The sequence below is a fragment of the Equus caballus genome, chromosome 12 (genome assembly GCF_041296265.1).
Source record: "Equus caballus isolate H_3958 breed thoroughbred chromosome 12, TB-T2T, whole genome shotgun sequence".
In the NCBI taxonomy this organism is placed as follows: Eukaryota; Metazoa; Chordata; class Mammalia; order Perissodactyla; family Equidae; genus Equus; species Equus caballus.
In genome coordinates, this window is record NC_091695.1 from 14,907,310 (window position 1) to 14,926,886 (window position 19,577).

The following is a 19,577-nucleotide window of genomic DNA, read 5'->3' on the forward strand; positions in this document are numbered from 1 at the left end:
TAGCAATTACTTAGGAGGTTTCAGATTTGCACCAACAATATCTCCTACAGGAGCACATTTGGTGTTTTAGCAGTGGGGTCATCACACAAAGAATAACAATACATGATGAAAGACATTAAAAATTATCACCAAATCACTTTACCAAAAATTAAAAAGATATTAACTTAAATGAAATTTGCCTAATATTTTAGCTTTATTAAAAGCAGGGAGAAACTCTGTAACAACAAACAAGATAAACAAGTAGACAAAAGTAACTGCAAATCTATGTTTCCTTTTACTCCAGGTGATGTTTCATAAGAAATGCAAAACTACCTGACATATTAGGATATATAATCTGGTACATCCCTTCCATGTCTTACTTTTTTTTGTTTGCATAAATTTTCATTTACATATTTGTGACAATTAACTGCAGTAAGACTCAAGATGTACAGCTAATGTACATGATTATTGTACATTTTTTCAGAACATCAATCAATGGTAGGCATTTAAAGTACACATAGTAACCTATGCTTGTGCAGCAATGACTCACCCGCACCATAAAATAGTACTCAATAAATGGGCAATGCACAGACTATCCCCTAAGCTGCGAGGTCACACAATGTCAAGGGACACCAATTTCTTTATTATCTATTTGATCCCTGGAATGGTACATCCCTTTCACTTCACACCAACTTAAAATGTTCACGTGCCCAGTCAATATAAATAAAACAGATTACCTCCTAATGTAGCAACTCTTCTTATTTGCTCCCATCTGCCCTCAATCACTGTTGAGCTCCTGCCTTGGTTTAGAAGTGGGACTTGAATGGTCTCTCACAAATATAGGAGTCTATGTGTCATTAATTTTGTGAATTTGTAAATGTCACTTTAACACGAACTCACCACAACATTCTGCAAGGGTATTTGAGAGAATTATCTTTTCAGACAAATTTGTTTCATTGCACTATATTCAGGAATCTATTGTGAGTAATTTGTATGGATTCAATGAAACAGTGTCTATGGGACTGTAGAAGCTTACTTATCACCACTAGTTTTCAATATCTGTATGATATTATGGGTTTATTAGACAAAAGTCAGGACGTATGTGATAATATATGAAATATATGATAATATGTGGTAATAATTAGATAATATAAACTCTGACTATGATAATGCCAAATTGCTTTTATTTAAAGTCAAATCTCTTTGCTCTTAAAGGCTATTTCTTAGAATTCATTTTAAAGAAGACTCTGGCTGTGGTAAATTATGTATGTAAAATTTTACTAACATCAGGGTTTATATGATACAAAGAATGGTATATAAGCTAAGTGGCCCATAGCAAGTTATAGATTGAATCAATTAGTATACATTAATAGAAAGGGACATTACCTCTAATCATGATACTCTTTTATATTTATAAAGTATATGTACTCTGACATCTTTTTTGTTTAAAAACTAAACAATTATCCCTAGGCAATGTGATTATCAGTAGTTTCTCCTGTTTTTACAAAAATCATTTGTAAATGTGTTTAAGGGGAGAATGTTTGTGTATGTTTATCTGTGTAAGTGTGTGAGTGTGAGTGGGCATGTATTTATTTTATAAATTATGGAAATGAAACCAAACGCACATATAGGAATTGGTGAACTGGAAATAAGGATGTTCTTTGACTGGGTGAATAAGTACAATATTGGGCAGAAAGGTATTAATGAAAGGAACTTTTTATAAAAGGTCTGTGTTTTTCTGAGTCACACTGCTTGTAAAAAATATAAGATGATAAATCACATTATTACATCTGTCACTTATTCCTCAGACAACAAGTGTTCAACACCCAGAGACCAGACACAGAGAGAGTTATGTAAGCCGGGTCAGTCAGGAGACAACACTGAACCCTGCTGTAGATAGACCTGCGCGCAACAAAGAAGTCAGTAGTTCGGGGCCAGGCACTAATATTTTTTGTGGTTTCTTTCATTCATGTTTTAAATTTCTTTAGTCCTTTTATCCTATTTCAACTGAAAGCATGTTATAAATCCAAAGGAAGGTATGAAATATAACACAAACATTTATTTAAACTACTTCTATTGATCTATTTATTTTTAAAACTTATGTACATAGATTGCAGGGCTTACAATAATTTGCGATCATGGATTGTGAAGGTGATTGGAAATTTTTTATCGTTTTGTATTTCTTACCTCTACTTTTATTGCTATAAAATCTTTTTATTTTTAAGGAAAATATTTGTTTAAAGATGTGTCTATAGGGACAGATATTTTAGCGAGTTCAGGTCAAGTTTTTAGAAACCTGCACATTGATCACTAGATCAATATTCAGATGTCCTTTTTCTGCCCTTCATCTCCCTTCAAATCCACCTTCCTTAAATTCTCACGGAACAGAGGAGGTCACAAATGACATTATATAGAACATAATTGGTTTGGATAAAATATAACAGTGGGGCATAGAATTCAATTAGCCTCCCAAGGACAACCAACTCGTTTAAACCAAAGGAGACAGATTTCAGAGATATTCAAGAGAAACAGGGATCAAAGAAAGGAATAAAACATTGTTACAATTTTTAGGCTTGGGATGGGGGACAGTTCAGACTCTCTCTGAGATCATGGGACAGTGGTCACAGAAACACTTTTATCATGTGTCTTACACATCTGACCTGCTGGTGAATAGATCATGCGAATTCTGGTCAATTAGGGCAGTGGGACTCGCACAGTAACCAAACTCCCTTTCTTGCCTCTCTGTCATTTGCGCTACTAGCATCTCTACAATTAGCTCCCCAAAATTCTTCATAATCTCCCCTGAGCCACAGCAGCTGTCAGAGGGAGTCTGATTACCCCTGGCGTTTCCTGGCTGCGCACTCTAGTGTATCACTCATGGAGACTCATCCACGCTCTTCTCTAGCAGACACCACCCTCCCTGCTCCAGGGGGTCCTGGACCACAGATGATCTCTATCCCCTGTTAATGACGGGATAGGATTCAGTAGGCGGGATAGGACCTGAGGGCCTAATGAGGAAATGGGAGTGTGTTATATGGAGGAACCTGCCATAGCTCTGCTGCTGCACAATTTTGTAGGAAAAACAAAGAAATATCTCATTACCTGCATCTGTCACTTAACTATGCTTTTCTATTACAGGATACAACATTTCTAGAAATTTGAAAACAAAAACTATCATGTCGTAATATGTAGATTGTCTAGACCAAGTAATTGTAAGAACTATTGCCGTGATTCTGAGGACTTCAAGTTCTTTTTTTTTTTTTTAAGATTTTATTTTTCTCCCAAAGCCCCGAGTACATAGTTATGTATTTATTTTTGGTTGTGGGTCCGTCTAGTTGTGGCATGTGGGACACCGCCTCAGCATGGCCTGACAAATGGTGCCATGTCCACGCCCAGGATTTGAACCAGCGAAACCCTGGGCCTCAGAGGCAGAGCGCGTGAACTTAACCACTAGGCCACAGGGCCGGCCCCAGGACTTCAAGTTCTTAATCTGTAAGATAGAAATAGCAAAAATTATCATAAATATTACATAGTTTGGTGTAGAAATAACGTGTTTAATTTGGATGAAAGTGTCCTACAAACTCTTTACAGTGCTATACAAATGGAAGCAGTATTATTATTATTATTATTTTATCAATTTATAATTTATATGCAATTGTACATTTCAGGGAGATAAGTTTACCAACAACGGACTTAGCAATCTCTCTTTTTCTAATTGCTGCAAAATAGAAAGGAATGGCAGTTTAACTGTTAAGATAATATTATGATATTACCCTCCACTTCCATTTCTTTCTTAACCAGGGATTTCCAGACCTGAGTGATGGCTGTTGAGAACTGCACTGTGTTTACTGACTTCCTATTCCTAGGACTTTCTGACAGACAGGATGTGCAGCAGGGGCTCTTTGTTCTATTTCTGCTGGCTTGTGACATAATTGTGATTGCCAATCTAGGGATGATACTGTGCTCCAGAAGGGTGCCAGACTCCACGTGCGCATGTATTATTTCCTGAGCAATCTGTCATTCTGTGATGTTGGCTACTCCTCTACTTTCACTCCCAAAATGCTGGCTGATTTCTTATCTGAGCAAAAAATGATTCCATATAATTTACATGCCATTCAGATGTATTTTTGAGGGGCCTTTGCAAATGCGGGATGTCTCATATTGGCCATCATGGAATATGACCTTTATGTAGCCATTTGCCATCCTCTTCTTTATACAATAGCCATGTCCAGGAGAGTCGGTACCCAGCTAGTGGCCATCGTGTATATGGAAGGTTTGGTTGATTCAGTAATCCACGTGTTGCACATTTCATTTGCCATTTTGTAATTCTAATATCATCAATCACTTTTTCTGGGACATCCTAGCCTCACTAGCTCTGTCTACTTCAGCCATAACTGTCAATGAGATTGTGGTGTTCACTTTTGGTAGTTGTGTTCTGGGATACAGTATCATCACTGTCCTCCTCTCCCACAGCTACATCATAACTACCATCCTTAGAATGAACTCAGCGGAAGGAAGATGAAAATGCTTCTCTACATGCACCTCCCACGTAACCACTGTGCCTATATTTCATGTTACACGCTGGTTCATGTATTTGTGATTCAGGTTATGTTACTCCATGGACACAGACATAATGGCCTTTGTTTTGTATAAACTTGCCATTCCTATATCAAACCTACTCATCTACAGCTTAAGGAATAATGATGTGAAAAGTGCCCTGAAAAAAATCAATCATCACTAAATTATCTTCTGGGTAAAATTGCGTTTTCACCAAAAAATATTTATGTAAAGATTCTGAGAGCTAAAGTTCAGGTACTTTGACATCGTTTCCTGTAGTCTCACCAATACACCTTCTAGATATTTGTTATTGGTTATCATTGTGCCTACATTGAGTGTAGAGAGCCTTCAGTATTGATCTTATCCTTGTCTCCAAGCTAAGGAAGAGTAGTAATAGAATAATTTTCCTGTTTTGCAAAGAAGGTCTGTTTATAATTCCCTTCTGTGTTCATGGTTGTTATCCAGGGAAACATCATGGGCAGAGCAATCCCTCCCCCCATGTCAACTAAACTTTCTCTTCTAAGTTTCCAAGGTTCCAATATTTTTTTTTAAACCAATAGTTTAATAAAGTTGCTTAGTCTAAGTAAGTGTTAGTGGGTTACATTACATTTATTTGTATCTTTCCTTTGTTCTATTATCACCCTATAAATGTTCCATTGTAGCACTTAGAAGTTTATAAGTAATAAATTAATAACTAAGAATAAATTAAAAAGTCCTGCCCTCCCTCAAAGTTCCATAAATGTAAGTCCCTTGTCTGTCTTGTCTTCCAATATGTCTACTTTGCAGTTTACGATACTCAACTACAGGATGACATTCAAAATAAATTTATTCATTTATTGAATAAATGAATGAGTGTTCCCTGCAAAATGCAATGATCATCATCCCCTTCCATTGTTAGTCTTTCCACATCACATCCTTCTCACACATCCACCAATGACTGATGGCAAATATCTTTGTCCAAATACAATGTTATCAATGACTGTGTGTAGTTGGTTAATATTATAGTCAAGTTTTATATCTTGACTCCTTCTTTCATCCTGGCCATTGAATCTTTAAATGTAAGTATGACATATCAAAAGTAGGATTGGGTATAAGTCTAATACAGAGAACAGACAGATACATTATGGGGATAGGGTGTGGAACTATATTTTTTAGAAATAGAACAGTAAGAATGTTCAATAACCCAATAAGTAAGTGGTCCAGTTTTAAAGTCAGAGGTGGTAATTTTTAACCTCCCTGGACATCTCTCTTTCCAGAAACACACTATGAACCAGGTAATAATGCAACTCTAAATCACTATGGCATTTAACATGCCACTCTTTTTTTCTATACCCATGTTACCCTTATGTAAAATAGGGAATTCATCTAGATTAGCTCTAAGATCCTTTCCATCTGATGCAATTTGTCTCAATGAAATATGAATCTACTACTGTGTAAACCCATCCCAGTACTGGAAAGGTTTTGAAAAAGAAAAATAGATGTCTCTTCTTTTTAACACCAAAGAATTGTACTGCATCTCTTGGCTGTTTCAACCTCAAATAGTGGTGACAATAAAGCCAGCCAGATAGTATGAATTTCAGAAGATCAAACACTTAAAAATGACCCTTTTTAGTGGCCTATAATTCAAATTCAGAAACTCATAGACATTTCATAGAAGCAAATATCCAACTTTATTTGTATTCAAGGAAACAAAAATAAATACCTAAATGTAGTATTATGACTCAACTACAGACTGGTTAAAATGAGAATGGAAATATCACATATTGGTGAGGATGTGGAGCAACTGTTGCTCTTACACATTTAGAATAGAAAATGAGGATTAGCACTTTACTTTGTAAAACTGTACAAAAGTATCTACTAAATCTAGACATATAAATGTCCTTGATGTCAAAATTCTTTTCCTAGATTTATACCCAAGGGAAATGAGTTAATCTGTCCACCCAAAGACGTGTACAGTTATATTCACCATTGTCTTATTGACAATAACACAAAACTGAAAGCAACTCAAAGTTTTACCAACACAATAGATGAAGAATTGACAAACTTCTCCTAAAAGTTTTAAGTCATAAATATTTTAGAGTGTGCAGGCCATAAACTCTTTGTCATAATCACTCAGGATTTTTCTTGTATCACACAGACACACAGAAAAACCTCAACCATATATAAATAAAATGATGTGTCTGAATTCCAATAAAACTTTATGAACCATAGTTTGCTGACTCCTGTTCCAAATTAGATAAATAACTTTGGTAAGTTTGTACACTGGAAACTACACAGTAATGAGGATGAATTAACTATTTCCACATGTAACAACATGGAAAAATCTCACAAACATAGTAAACAAGTTGAGTAAAATGAGCAAGACAAAAAAAGCATAAAACTGTATGATTGTACTACTATATACCTCAAAAACATGAAAACTAACTTATCATGTTGTACATCAATTTGTGATGGGTGTGGGGATGATTTCTAAGATGCTACTAATGTGTTTTTGGCCTGGTTGGGTGGGGGGATCTTTTCAGCTCTGAAAATTTAGTTGCAGTATACTTTCTTCAGTGAAAGTTTTCCATATGCATATTATACTACAAACAAATTTCCACAAAACAAAGACTATTCACTATCAGATTGTAGGCAATGATAAGATACATATTTTTTTAATGTATCAGTTCCTTGTACACAATGTGTTCATAATATATTTGTAAAATTAATATAGTGCCTAATTTCCTTGAATAGCTCAGTATATAATTAATCTTCATCTTACTCAAAGTGCTGTCTTGCTTGCAGAACAACAATGTTTTTATCCACCCACAGGCATTTCTAATCTTTCCTCCAGCGGCAGGGAAACTGTGTTTTGCGGCCACTATCAGGAAATAAAATCTGTGTCATAATGCTTAACGTTTCAGGGACGGACAACTATTTTCTGAAGAATGTGATCTTCTAGGTAGTCATATGCCTACATAGCATTGCTTTAGTGTCATCTGAAAACCCTTACATATGAAGTTTTCTCACTTGCTTGTATCTGATGTATAAAATTTCTCCTACAGATTGTCTTTTTTCAATTATTTAAGAATTCTATTCTTAGTGAAACAGATCCATTTGAGAGTTAAATTAAGTTATGCAGTTTATAATAATATTGTAGCTCCGCAGACTCAAGTTTACATCATTGGGAGGGGGTAGATTGAAGGGAAGTTAGTCTACAGGGTCTGGAAAAGCCGCCCTGTATAAGAACCTACAGTTACATGCTGTTTGAACAAAATGTAATCTGAGGGATTTTCACATTCCTGAAGACATGAAAGCAACTGAGGGGAAAACTAATTTGAAAAGACCAAGGAAAATTCTACATCCTCAAAATGTGTACCAGAGAACTAAACAGTGATAGCAAGCATCTTGAATACACAAATGCATCAGTATCTTAAGTTTAAATGGTATATAATTATTAGCAATTAGTTATATTGTTTGAGCTCTTAATAAAATATCTCTCACAGGAGTACATTTGGTATCTTAATATTGGGAACATAATGTGAAGCATGGCAATCTATTCTTTGAAGTAGTCTGTCTTGATTCACTCAGAATGTGACCAATATGGAGTGTATCCCGGAGAGTTGCCATGTTGCACAATTTCAGGAGCCACTACATTTTTTTATTTTCTATTTACTCCCCGGAATTGGGCAATTCAGCCATCTCCACCTCATTTTTTTTCCCACACAAATGTTAGTAATGTTCAAGTGTTCAGTAGCAATAAATATAACACAGTATTAGTCATTTTCCATTCAAGTAGACTTTTATCTGGAGGTATGTAACACATTTCATAAAAAAGATCTGAACTCAGAATAGGAGTTTGATGATGATATTATGTCTTATGAATATTTACAAACTTTAAAAGCAATTGCTAGGTGTTAAATTATGTCCATAAATGATGTTTGATTTGAATTCAGGATGCACCTCTCTGATTTGCGTAGGAAATCTTAATATATCTTCTTACTGTTTTTTTCTGCCATATTTTAGCAAAAAGTTTATCTTTAGTTTGCACAAGCGTGCACACATACATGGAGCACTATATAGAAAGTGTTCCATAGGTGTGTGTGTGTGTTTGTGTATGCTTGTGCACGTGTGTGTGTGTACATGCTATAAAATTGACTATAAATATTATCCCTACCAATTATTAAGCAAAATTGAACGAATACTGTAACAGTTGCTACAGAAACAGGATACCAAATCTAATACAACCAATCTTCTTCCACCTCAATTCAATACGTGTGTCCATGCATATAGAAACACACACACACTTACAAAGACTGCATACATATATACACATACTGCATTGTGTTCCTGGAGGGTAAACAATGTGGCTTACTGACATTATTTTTTCTTTTTAGGCCACATGATAAAATTGCCATACTATATACACATCAGTGTTCTGGGGACACTTCTCTATCCCCAACGTTCCTCATGTTACTAGTTTACCATTGAATATAACACGTATCTGAACTGCTATTGCAGTATCACTCATTTCTTGTAAGGAGTTAATAAAATAATTGTTAAGGAAACTTAAGTGCATCATACATTCTTATTTATAGAAATTCTTGTTTTGACTCACTAAACAGAGAGGAAACTATAAGATGAATAGTGATAACTTTAATATTTGTGAATCAGCCATCATTGTAAAAGTGAATGTATACCACAGGTGTAAGGTCAGTACATTTTTCCCATTGTCCATTTCCAAAATTGTTAATAGAATCCAGATATTCTTGCAAACCACACCTATTCTCACTATTAATGCAATTTAGGGTTGATTTTAGGTACTCATCTCAGAATGTGTTAGGCTTTCATTCGTTGCTTTTGGGATTTCTTCATAGCCATTTAGTACTGGAAATTTTAGTTTGAACTTTCTAGACCAATTAGTTCTGCTAAGGAGACTTAGAAATAGAAAATTTGGATGGTATTCTGATGAATCAAAGACAAAAAGATAGTTAAAGAATTGAGTCTAGAAGCAAGCTTCCTTTTTTTATAGAATATATATATCTGTGTGTGTGCATGAAAAACTACATGATAGTAAAAATAAATGCTTTCTGAAATAAAGTTTCTCTCTGGTTATATTCTCTCTATACTATTCTGGTTGTGTTTTACTGTATAAACATTGCATGGCTTAAAACAGTGATCATTGGTCAATTATTCTATCTTCCTTATGTTGACTGGGTCACAATGAAGTATTCAACTGAAAGTTGAGACAGGCTATAAGGTCTTTCATAACTGGCACCAGGATGAGAATGCCTAGAAAGGTCGACTCACCTGGTACCCTTCCATGTAGGCTCAGAGTCGGTCATATGGTTTATCCAGAAGGATAGTTGGACTTCCTACTTGGAAGCTCTCAACAGAGACATATAGCATTTCTGCTTACTTCTGTTAGTCAAAGTGGTTGAAGAAAAGCACAAGTTCAACAAGAGGATATATAGGAACTATGCCTCTAAGGAAAACGGTGTAATGATGTGTGCAGTCGTCTTTAATTGCCCAAACTATCATAGTCCATTGCAGAACTTTGAGGTTTCCCCTTCCAGATTCTTTTATTAAGAGTTTTTAACACTTTAAGTAAATACATGAGAAAATGTGCAACCTTTTTATTCTTTGTTTTGCACATACTTACAAAGCCACTGAATGAAGCAGCACTGGAACAGCAACCACATAGAAGGAAGAGCGACAGGCGTTTCAATCGTTATTGTGTTTGTGAAAGCAGAGTTAGCTCTGGGACCTTGGGAAGTAGCCCAGTCACACCAGATTCCAAGATGGATAATCAAGGTTTAAGAAGTATGGAGAATTCCATTGTCATCTCTTGGGAAGTATTTGGGGAGGATATGAAATTCAAACTTACTGCTATTCTCAATTACTTAAAGAATAGTATGGATAGTAGCAAACTAAATGTATCCCAGAAAAATGATTATCCATGGAAAAATTTTTGACTGAATCATCCCTACACATAGGAACTGTATTAGCAGATAAAAATTCCCAAAGCTAGTGTATTGCTATTCATACTCCAGCCTCCACTTCAAGAAACTTAAAATATTTAACATTAAATATTTAGGGTACAATTACCTTTGCAAATCCTTGTTCTAGGGACTTTGGGGAATATAAAATTAAAAATTGAATGTATTTATAAACCCTTAAATGTAATAGAGATTTTTATATGAATAAAATAAACATAATTAAAAAAATAGTCTACTAAATGTAGAGAATGTGATAGAGTCATAAAATCAACAAAGTGTGGATGGATGAGATGCATTTTGGGGATTGGAATGAGACAATGCTTGTTGAAGAAAGTGACCTTTATAGTTTCCATTGACAGGAATGTTTAATCATCATTATTAATACCAACTAAAAAGTAGAGAAGACCTAAATGGCCATTAACTGATGAATAGATAATGTGCCACATTCAAAAATTGAAATATAATTCAGCCATATAAAAAGAAACTCAGAAACTGCTAAAACATGGATGAACCTTAAAAACACTATGCTAAGTAAAAGAAGACCACTAATAAGAATAAAACACCCCATATAATATACAATGCCAAGATATGAGCTACCCAGTATAGACAATCTCCTATAGTCAGGAAGCAGATTGGTGGTTGCCAGGAGTAGTGGGGAGGCAAGAAGGGGAGTTGCATGGTAATGAGTATGAGTTACTTACTAAGATGAGGAAAAATGTTTTGGAATTAGATAGTGGTGATGGCTGCACAATTTTGTGAAAATACGAAAACTAAAGGAGTGCATACATAGAAAGGGTAAATTTTATAGTATATAAAATTATGTCTCAATAAAAATAGTAGCATCAAAAAATAGCAATATTCCTAAAAGAGGTGGTGAAAGATAATGCTTCAAAAATGAGAGAAACAAAATGAAAAATAGAAAGGCGATGGAAATTACTCAGTAGAGGATCATTTTGTATTTTATTGAATTGCTGCTTTGACTGGAGACAGAAAGTATAGATTCAGTGTTAATGTCAAGCTCAACAAAAAAGTAATTTTCACTTCTATTACTGTCAGATGAACGTGTTGACAATAGTGAAGAAATAAGCTTCGGTTTGTGCTAAAGTTGTTGCTGTACTCACAGGGGAAAATACAGAACAAGGAATATAATTAATCCCATGTTAGCATACGCTGAAGCCTGAGGGTGGAAGCTTCAGAGATTTAAGTCCCAAATGCTACCTGGTAAAATGAAATGCCATCTGCCTACCTTTCAGCCACCTGTAGTGAGTACAGAAAGCACTGCTCCTCTCAGGTAGGTTCCTGAGTCTCCAAATTTAAGAAATAGAGGGGAAATTTTTGAAAAAAGAGAAATTTGTAAATGATTGACTTTACGTCTGCTTACACAGTTTAATAAACTGAGCAACCTATCATCAAAAAATTATATTTTTTCTCAGAACTGAACTGACTGAAATTATTAGGATCCACAAAATAACATTTTAATGATTTTATTTTAATCTAGGGTCACAGGAGAACTGTTTATCACTGGGGAAGTATGTACATGAATTTAAGTTTTTTTGTTTCAGAAATAATTTAGGTACCACATTACAAATAGAGATATGCATACTCACCTCCATGTGAACCACATGCTATATTTACTTAACTCTAAGAAAAAATAAATCAGCAACATTCCTATTCTCATATATCAACAAAGACATATATACATGCAAACACATGACATACACATAAATATACACATCCATAAAGAAGAGAAGCCTATATGTCTCAGGAACGTTTATTGTCCCTCATCCTGTTTACATTTTTAAAATTTAAGCATCTATAGAAAAACCAAAGTGATGCAAATGCACGTGTTACATTCTATCATTCTCACTTCTTTTTAGCACTTTTCTTTGGTCGAGAGGGTCATCTGTTGGCACCAGACAACTCCCACAAATAGGGAATGAGTATTGTGACAGAGTAATAACAGATTTCTAGAGGAAAGGTTTAATGCTTATTTCATGTCTCACCAAAAACTAAAGGTAAAAGAGCAGGAACAGTAAAGTAATCATTTCATTATTATTAGGTAATGGTATTCATTGTTTCTAGAATTAGCATCAAGTCTTTTAAGCCAATCATATTTTTTAAGGAACATAACAATGGTAATCATTTTTTGCTTCCATTTGACTATTTTCAGGCTTAGAAAATGCTCAGTCCTACATCTTACAACCTGGTCCCACTAACATTGTTGTCTCTTCCATATTATATTGAATGCAGAATTGTGACATTAATTCATCTAAATCTACTGCCATAGATAAGAAAGTTAAAGCCTGGAGAAATAAATCTTATACAAAATCACATAGATCATGAATGATATGTAATTCAGTTAAAAATTTTCCAATATCTGTCTCTATTTATTTTTTACCATTATCAAATATATAGCAATCCTTCTTTAAAGACTGGGTACATGACTGGATAATTTTTTGACTATTAAAAAACAATTATAGAAGGAAACTGTATTCTGCCTTTCAGATATATGTGGATGTCCACAAAAATTAAAATGTATCTATCATTTTTTGGATTATTTCTTCATAAATTTAGGTAAGAACAAAGAGGAATGGTTGGCGAAAATTGCTCCTCCTTGAATGGATTCATTTTCTTGGGAATTTCCAATAACGTTGGGATGACAGTGATCCTGTTTGCTATGTTTCTAGTTGTTTATCTCATTAATCTTTTGGGAAATCTTGGAATGATCATTTTAATTAGAATGGATTCCCAACTGCACACACCGATGTACTTTTTCCTCAGCCACCTCTCATTCTGTGACCTCTGTTATTCCACAGCAATTGGTCCCAAGATGTTGGTGGACGTATTTGCCAAGAACAAATCAATCCCCTTCCTTGGCTGTGCTCTGCAATTCTTCATCTCGTGTACCTTTGCAGATTCTGAGTGTCTATTATTGGCCGTGATGGCCTTTGATGGATACAAGGCCATTAGAAACCCATTGCTCTATGCAGTCAACATGTCCAATAGAGTGTGCTCTCTGCTCATGGCCGGGGTTTATCTCGTGGGAATGGCAGATGCTTTGATACACACCACATTAACGTTCCGCTTATGTTTCTGTGCGTCAAATGAGATTAATCATTTCTTCTGTGATTTACCACCACTTTTCCTCCTTTCCTGCACTGATACACAAGTCAATGTGTTGGTATTATTCACTGTTTTTGGCTTCATTGAACTGAGCACCATTTCAGGGGTTCTTGTCTCTTATTGTTATATTATCATATCAGTCTTGAAGATCCACTCAGCTGAAGGGAGGTTCAAAGCTTTCTCCACCTGCACCTCCCACTTAACTGCTGTAGCAATTTTCCAGGGAACTATGCTCTTTACATATTTTAGACCGAGTTCTTTATACTCCTTAGATCAAGACAAAATAACCTCATTGTTTTACACCCTTGTGATTCCCATGTTAAACCCTCTGATTTATAGCCTACGGAACAAGGATGTGAAAGAGGCCCTAGAAAAATTGAAAAATAAAAGATTGTTTTAAGTATGTATATTATGTGTACACACACACACTCACATGCATTTAATGATTGCTGTTTTCATAAAATTATATAATATTATACAAGAGAGACATAATTTTCTCACATTTAAATAAATGAGTATCTGTATTTATTTGATCTGTATTTATGTATTAAATATCACTATGTTCTCTTTGCGCATCTAGATGCTTTGGAGTTCATGATGAATCCAGTAGTTTCTATACAAATGAATCCTATAGTCTAGAAAAATAAATAAACTTTAATTAACTAAAGACTCAAATAATTCATATTAAGGCTCAAAACTTTCATAAAGTAAAAAACTGGAGGTTAAAAATCTAGAAAAAATATCAAAATCTAGTCAGTAGAAGAAAAGCTTCCCTGGATGGAGATGAATATTTGAATCGTCTTAGATCTAAAAAAAAAAAAAGTGCAGTTTGGGGAACAGAAAGGATTCTAGGAAGAGGGTCTGACAGTTACAGAAGTCTTGAGGTGGCCGGTTTCGTAACATTTTAGCATTAAAGAATCCCAAGGATAGGTTATAAAGAGCCATGTAAAGTGCCTTGGTAAATTACATCATTGTGCTGTAATTATTTTATTTATTTTATTTTTGTAAAGATTGGCACCTGAGCTAAAATCTGTTGCCAATCTTCTTTTTTTTTTTTCCCCTGCTTTTATTTTCTCCCCATATCCCCTCAGTACATAGTTGTGTATTTTAGTTATGGTTCCTTCTAGTTGTGGCATGGGGGACACTGCCTCAACATGGCCTACTGAACAGTGCCATGTCCGTGCCCAGGATCTGAACTCTGGGCCACCGAAGGAGAGTGCGCGAACTTAACCACTCGGCCATGGGGCCAGCACTTGTGCTGTAATTATTTACTATCAGCTCCTCCATCACTTCCTCCAGGAAGCTTCTCTTCCGTTCCTCACCTTTCTCAGCTCTAGTTAAATGCCTTTTTTCAGTTCACAGACAACTATCTCCTTTAAGCATTCTTTTAATATCACCCTGTTTATTAAATTAATGCCTCTAATATGAAATTGTGAACAATCTTTGCTCAAGGACTGAGAATTCCATCCCTGTTATCCAAAGCTCCTGCATAGTGTTTGGGACATCAAAAGGCAAAACAAACATGTATCCAATAAAGTAAAACTGTGCATAACATTTTTGACTGCTTTTATTAGTTGTCAGTAACATAAAATTAACTAAGTTGTGGTATGCAGCTTGAATATATATATATTTTATAACTTTTAGGAAAGTACATAAAGTGATTGTGGATACTAAAGTAATAGATCTGTAAAGACATACATGTTAATTACACTTGAAGTAAAGAGCATTTGTCTATGTGTGTTTTTGATATTTATCTATTTCATCTGTCTCTGTTATGACTTCTGATGGTTAAAGCACTGAATCCGCATGTTGAGACAACACGGATATGGTCATATATTTGACAGACCTTGGAAGACTCAAGGTCAGTCTTTTTTATCCATTACAACTATAGAAATCAACGGCCACTGAATGTCTTGGATTTTTTAGCTGCCACTGTAAAATGCCTTTGTGGGAAAACATTTCAAAATGGAAGTAAAGCCCAAAAAGATTCTCTGATTTTCTAAGGGACACTGTGACCTATCACGTAGTATTATGATGGAAAGCATCCTATGGACACTGTTTCTTTTCTTTTTTTTTTTTTGACAAAAGGCTTTAAGGATTTTCAGCTGAACTATATTTCCTCAATTAATACATACTCTTCTGGAATTGTTACTTTTGAGTAGCAGCATGGTAGAAAACATTGTTTGAAATTTATTGTCTAAGAAAAATGGGATTTCCGTTGATTGCCGCTAATTTAGAGGATGTAAATATGTCATCTAATTAACTTATCTCCCTTCCTTATGGCAAATATATATTGTAGAATCTGAAGACTGATTTTATCTGCATATTAACAGTTTTATCAGAATGAGAGGGTTTGAATTAAAGACAAGAGAATTTTAAGCTCAAAACTGAAATTCCAAACTTAGAATTGACTGAATTAATTGTGGGCTTCCTCTCCCTGAATTTGTTAGGTTGAATAATACATTATAGGGACTATTTTTAGGAGATACATGACTGAAATAGATGCTTGGGCAGATGTCCTATAATGACTCTTTTATCCTGATGTTCTACATAAATAGGGAACACCACATCCAAAGCTTTTGATGTTTTCTAGCCTGTCTACTTCAATTTTCATCATCCTCTCCCCCTTCTTAGTCTCTACATCACATCCTTCTCACATGTCCCCAGTGACTGATGGAACATATTATTGTCCAAATAAAGCATTTTGGGGATTAAAGGGAAATCTTTAATGATGGTGAAATAGGAAGCTCCTGAGCTGCCCTTTTCCTGTGGACACACCAAATGAACAGCTACACATGGTACAATTTCGTCTGAAGGAAATCGAGAAACTAGCAAGTGACTCCTACACATCAGAAGAATGAAAAAATATCCATACTGGATTGGCTAGGAAAAACTAAGATAAATTGTTGTAATAAATCCAACCTGCAGCACAGGGACATACAATTGGAAGGAAACCTCTGACTCTCAGTTTCTCCCTCAGAAGTAAAGGGTTTGGACCCCACAACTAGAGTCCCAACATCTAAGACTCTCAACAGAGGGGCAGATCTCCAAATCCTCTAGCCCTGAGAGCCAATGGGGCTTGTTTCCACAAGGCCCACAAGAGTGTAGCAAATAAAAAAGTAGTTATTAAGAGAAGCCATAAATAGTTGCAGCTATCACACCAGAGTTCAGAGCACAGATAGAGGGCAGAAAAGCCTATCTCTAAGTCTTTCCCTGAATGGATTCTATATGCATACATTAAAAGCTGCTGCCTGAGGGACAGGCTGCTAATTTAGCATGCATCTTGTGGCTGACTGAGATCCTCCCTGGAGCCCAGAAAAACATGTGGACACCTCTGCCACTTTCTCACTCTTGCCCCCTCCAAGTCGCAAGTATATCCCTGGAAGGAGCTTCTACATGCATCTGCACCTCAGCTTTTGTGGCTGCTACTTGAGGAACATGCCCCCAAAAATCCCAGCTCTGATAGCCAACAGAGCTTCCATTCAGAAATGCCACAGAAGTTTAAAATCATACCAAGCACACAATGATATGAAACTAGAAAACACATAGAAGAAGAAAACAGGAAAATTCACAAATAGGTAGAGAATAATTCTACAGCTACATCATAACAACCATCTTAGAATCAACTCGGCAAAGGGGAGAAGCAAAGCCTTCACTACACACACCTCCCGATTAGCCACTGTGGCTATATTTTATGGCACACTTCTGTTGATGTATTTGAGACCTAGCTCAAGTTACTCCATGGACACAGACAAAATGACCTCCGTTTTCTACACAGTTTTAGTCTCTGTTAAACCCACTGATCTATAGCTTAAGGAATAAGGATGCGAATGGTGCCCTGAAAAAGTAATTAACACTAAATTATGTTCTGGGCGATTTCAGGTGTTCACATAAAAGTATTTATTTAAAGGTTTTGAGACCTAAAGTCCAAGGACTTTGACATGGATTTCTGTAGTCTCACCAGTTCAATCTTCTGGATATTTCCTGTTACTTACCTTTATGCTTAAATTGAATGTAGAAAGAAGTCATGACTTATCTTACTCTTCTCTCCAAACCAAGGATGAGTACTAATAGGTTCACTTTGATTTTGCAAAAAGCATAGTTTTACACCTCTCTTCTTTGTTCATGGGTATGCCTCTGTGATGTAAAATGGGCGTAGAAACTATGTCCCCATTTCTAGTCAACTTACCCTCATCAACATTCCAATTTGTCTTTAAACAATGAGTTTAATAAACTTGTTGAGACAGAAGGGAACGTTAGCGGGTTAAATTAGGTTTGGGTGCCTCCTTCCGATGCACTAGTGTCGCTCTGTAAGTGTAACATCATAACACTCAGAAATCTATAATTAGTAAATGAATAAATAAGAATAAAAAAGAAATCTCCTTCCCTCGACTAAAAGTTCCATAACGGCATGGCCCTTGGCTGTCTTGTTAACAATTTTTCTGCTTTGCTATTTACAATGCTCAGCTCTAAGATGCCATTTAAAAGTAGTTATTGAATGAATGAATGGGAGTAGCCTGAAAAACTGATGGAAAAATGAACTTTTTAAAATTTACCAAGAAAAGAACTACTTTCTTTAATTTTATTCAAGTACGTTCATTTTAGATTATATCCATCTGCACTTGCTATCTTTTGGTCTTGGCTGAAATAAGAATCTGGGACAGAGATTCTTCGATTTAAAAATCTTCTCAGAGTACTCTGCAACATTCTTCCTCAATTACATCAACAGACATCCCCAGGATCAGCAGCTCTGGATTTGTATTGCACCCCACAGTCTTCACTTCAGCCTGTGGATTTCCCTTCTTGCCCTTACTCAGGAGAACAGATTTGGTGCTATTGACAACTTTACAGAAACTGCTTGAATGGAAGTTAGTGGTAATGTATCTGGACCTTCTTTCTCAAAGGGAACTGGAGAAGAGGATTCCATTTCTCCTATGTGTTCATAGCATTATACTAGTTAAAATAAAAAAAGAAAACTTAAAGTGCCCAATTGATTATATTTAAGTTGTTATGGAAGAGTTATTGACATAAATATATGTTCCCAGGAAAAAGAATGAAAAGTATTTTTTTAGAGTTCCATTTGTAATGATTTATATTGGCTTTCTGTGTATCTGTGAAATAAACTGAAATCATACTGCAAGCAAAATTTTAATAGTCATTGTTGCTGAGTGGTTGGATGCTTGGTAATCCTGCAATCTATTCCAAAATCTTCATTAAGTTAATTGAATATGTTGTTCACGCTGTAATCAAGTGGTAATTAATCCAGTTGTGAAAAACATAACACAATTTTAGCTTCTCAAGAGTATTCACTTTATTTTAGGTTGTCGTTATGAAAGGAACATGGGAACACTCTTTCCGGTTCCCGGGAGGAAAGATCAATGGGCTATACAGGTTTTTCATTCAGGTCGTCTTCCCTAATTTATATATCTCTTTAGAGTATAAAATGTGCTGAGTGTTATACAGTCAAAACATAATAGGAATAAAAACACATATTAGAACATGCAATTTTTAGCAAGTAATTTGTCTTATATTACAAATTGAACAGTTTTAGACAAAAATATTTCATTTTCTCATAAATATTTTCTTTTATAACCTTAAATGATTTATTTGTTTTTCATAGAATATGTCACACACTAGGACCTATCAACCACTGTCCAAACCTCTTTCCAACTCAATGTACTTTATTAAAAATACATTAAATATATTCATATCTATAAAAATTAAGCATATTTTATGTAAAATTAACCTCATTGGCCATCTTTCACATAAATGTGTAAGGAAAATATATTCTTCTTTTCCTTTACCTTTTCGCTTAAAAACTTTGACTTAATAGCCTTTACAGATGGTTAGGAAAGCAGAGTGTTTTGTTTTTGTTTTTTATTCATTTTAGGAAAATGATAAAGATGGGAAAGAGTCTACAGTAGGAACTAGACTTTGAAG

The 19,577-nt window shown here is 35.2% G+C and overlaps 1 protein-coding gene and 1 pseudogene across 1 annotated transcript; both read left to right on the plus strand.

Moving 5' to 3' along the window:
* The first annotated feature begins 3,409 nt into the window (after positions 1–3,409).
* LOC138916602 (olfactory receptor-like protein OLF2) lies at positions 3,410–11,304 on the plus strand (annotated as a pseudogene).
* Positions 11,305–12,584: 1,280 nt separating this feature from the next.
* LOC138916607 (olfactory receptor 5W2-like) lies at positions 12,585–18,783 on the plus strand. Its single transcript, XM_070229553.1, has one exon. The coding sequence runs from the start codon at positions 13,105–13,107 to the stop codon at positions 14,035–14,037; it is 933 nt and encodes a 310-aa protein (XP_070085654.1). The 5' UTR covers positions 12,585–13,104; the 3' UTR covers positions 14,038–18,783.
* The last annotated feature ends 794 nt before the right edge of the window (positions 18,784–19,577 follow it).

What these genes read in the sequence shown, in the direction of transcription:
- LOC138916607 (XM_070229553.1), top strand. Translation starts at nt 13,105, where the DNA reads ATGGTTGGCGAAAATTGCTCCTCCTTGAATGGATTCATTTTCTTGGGA.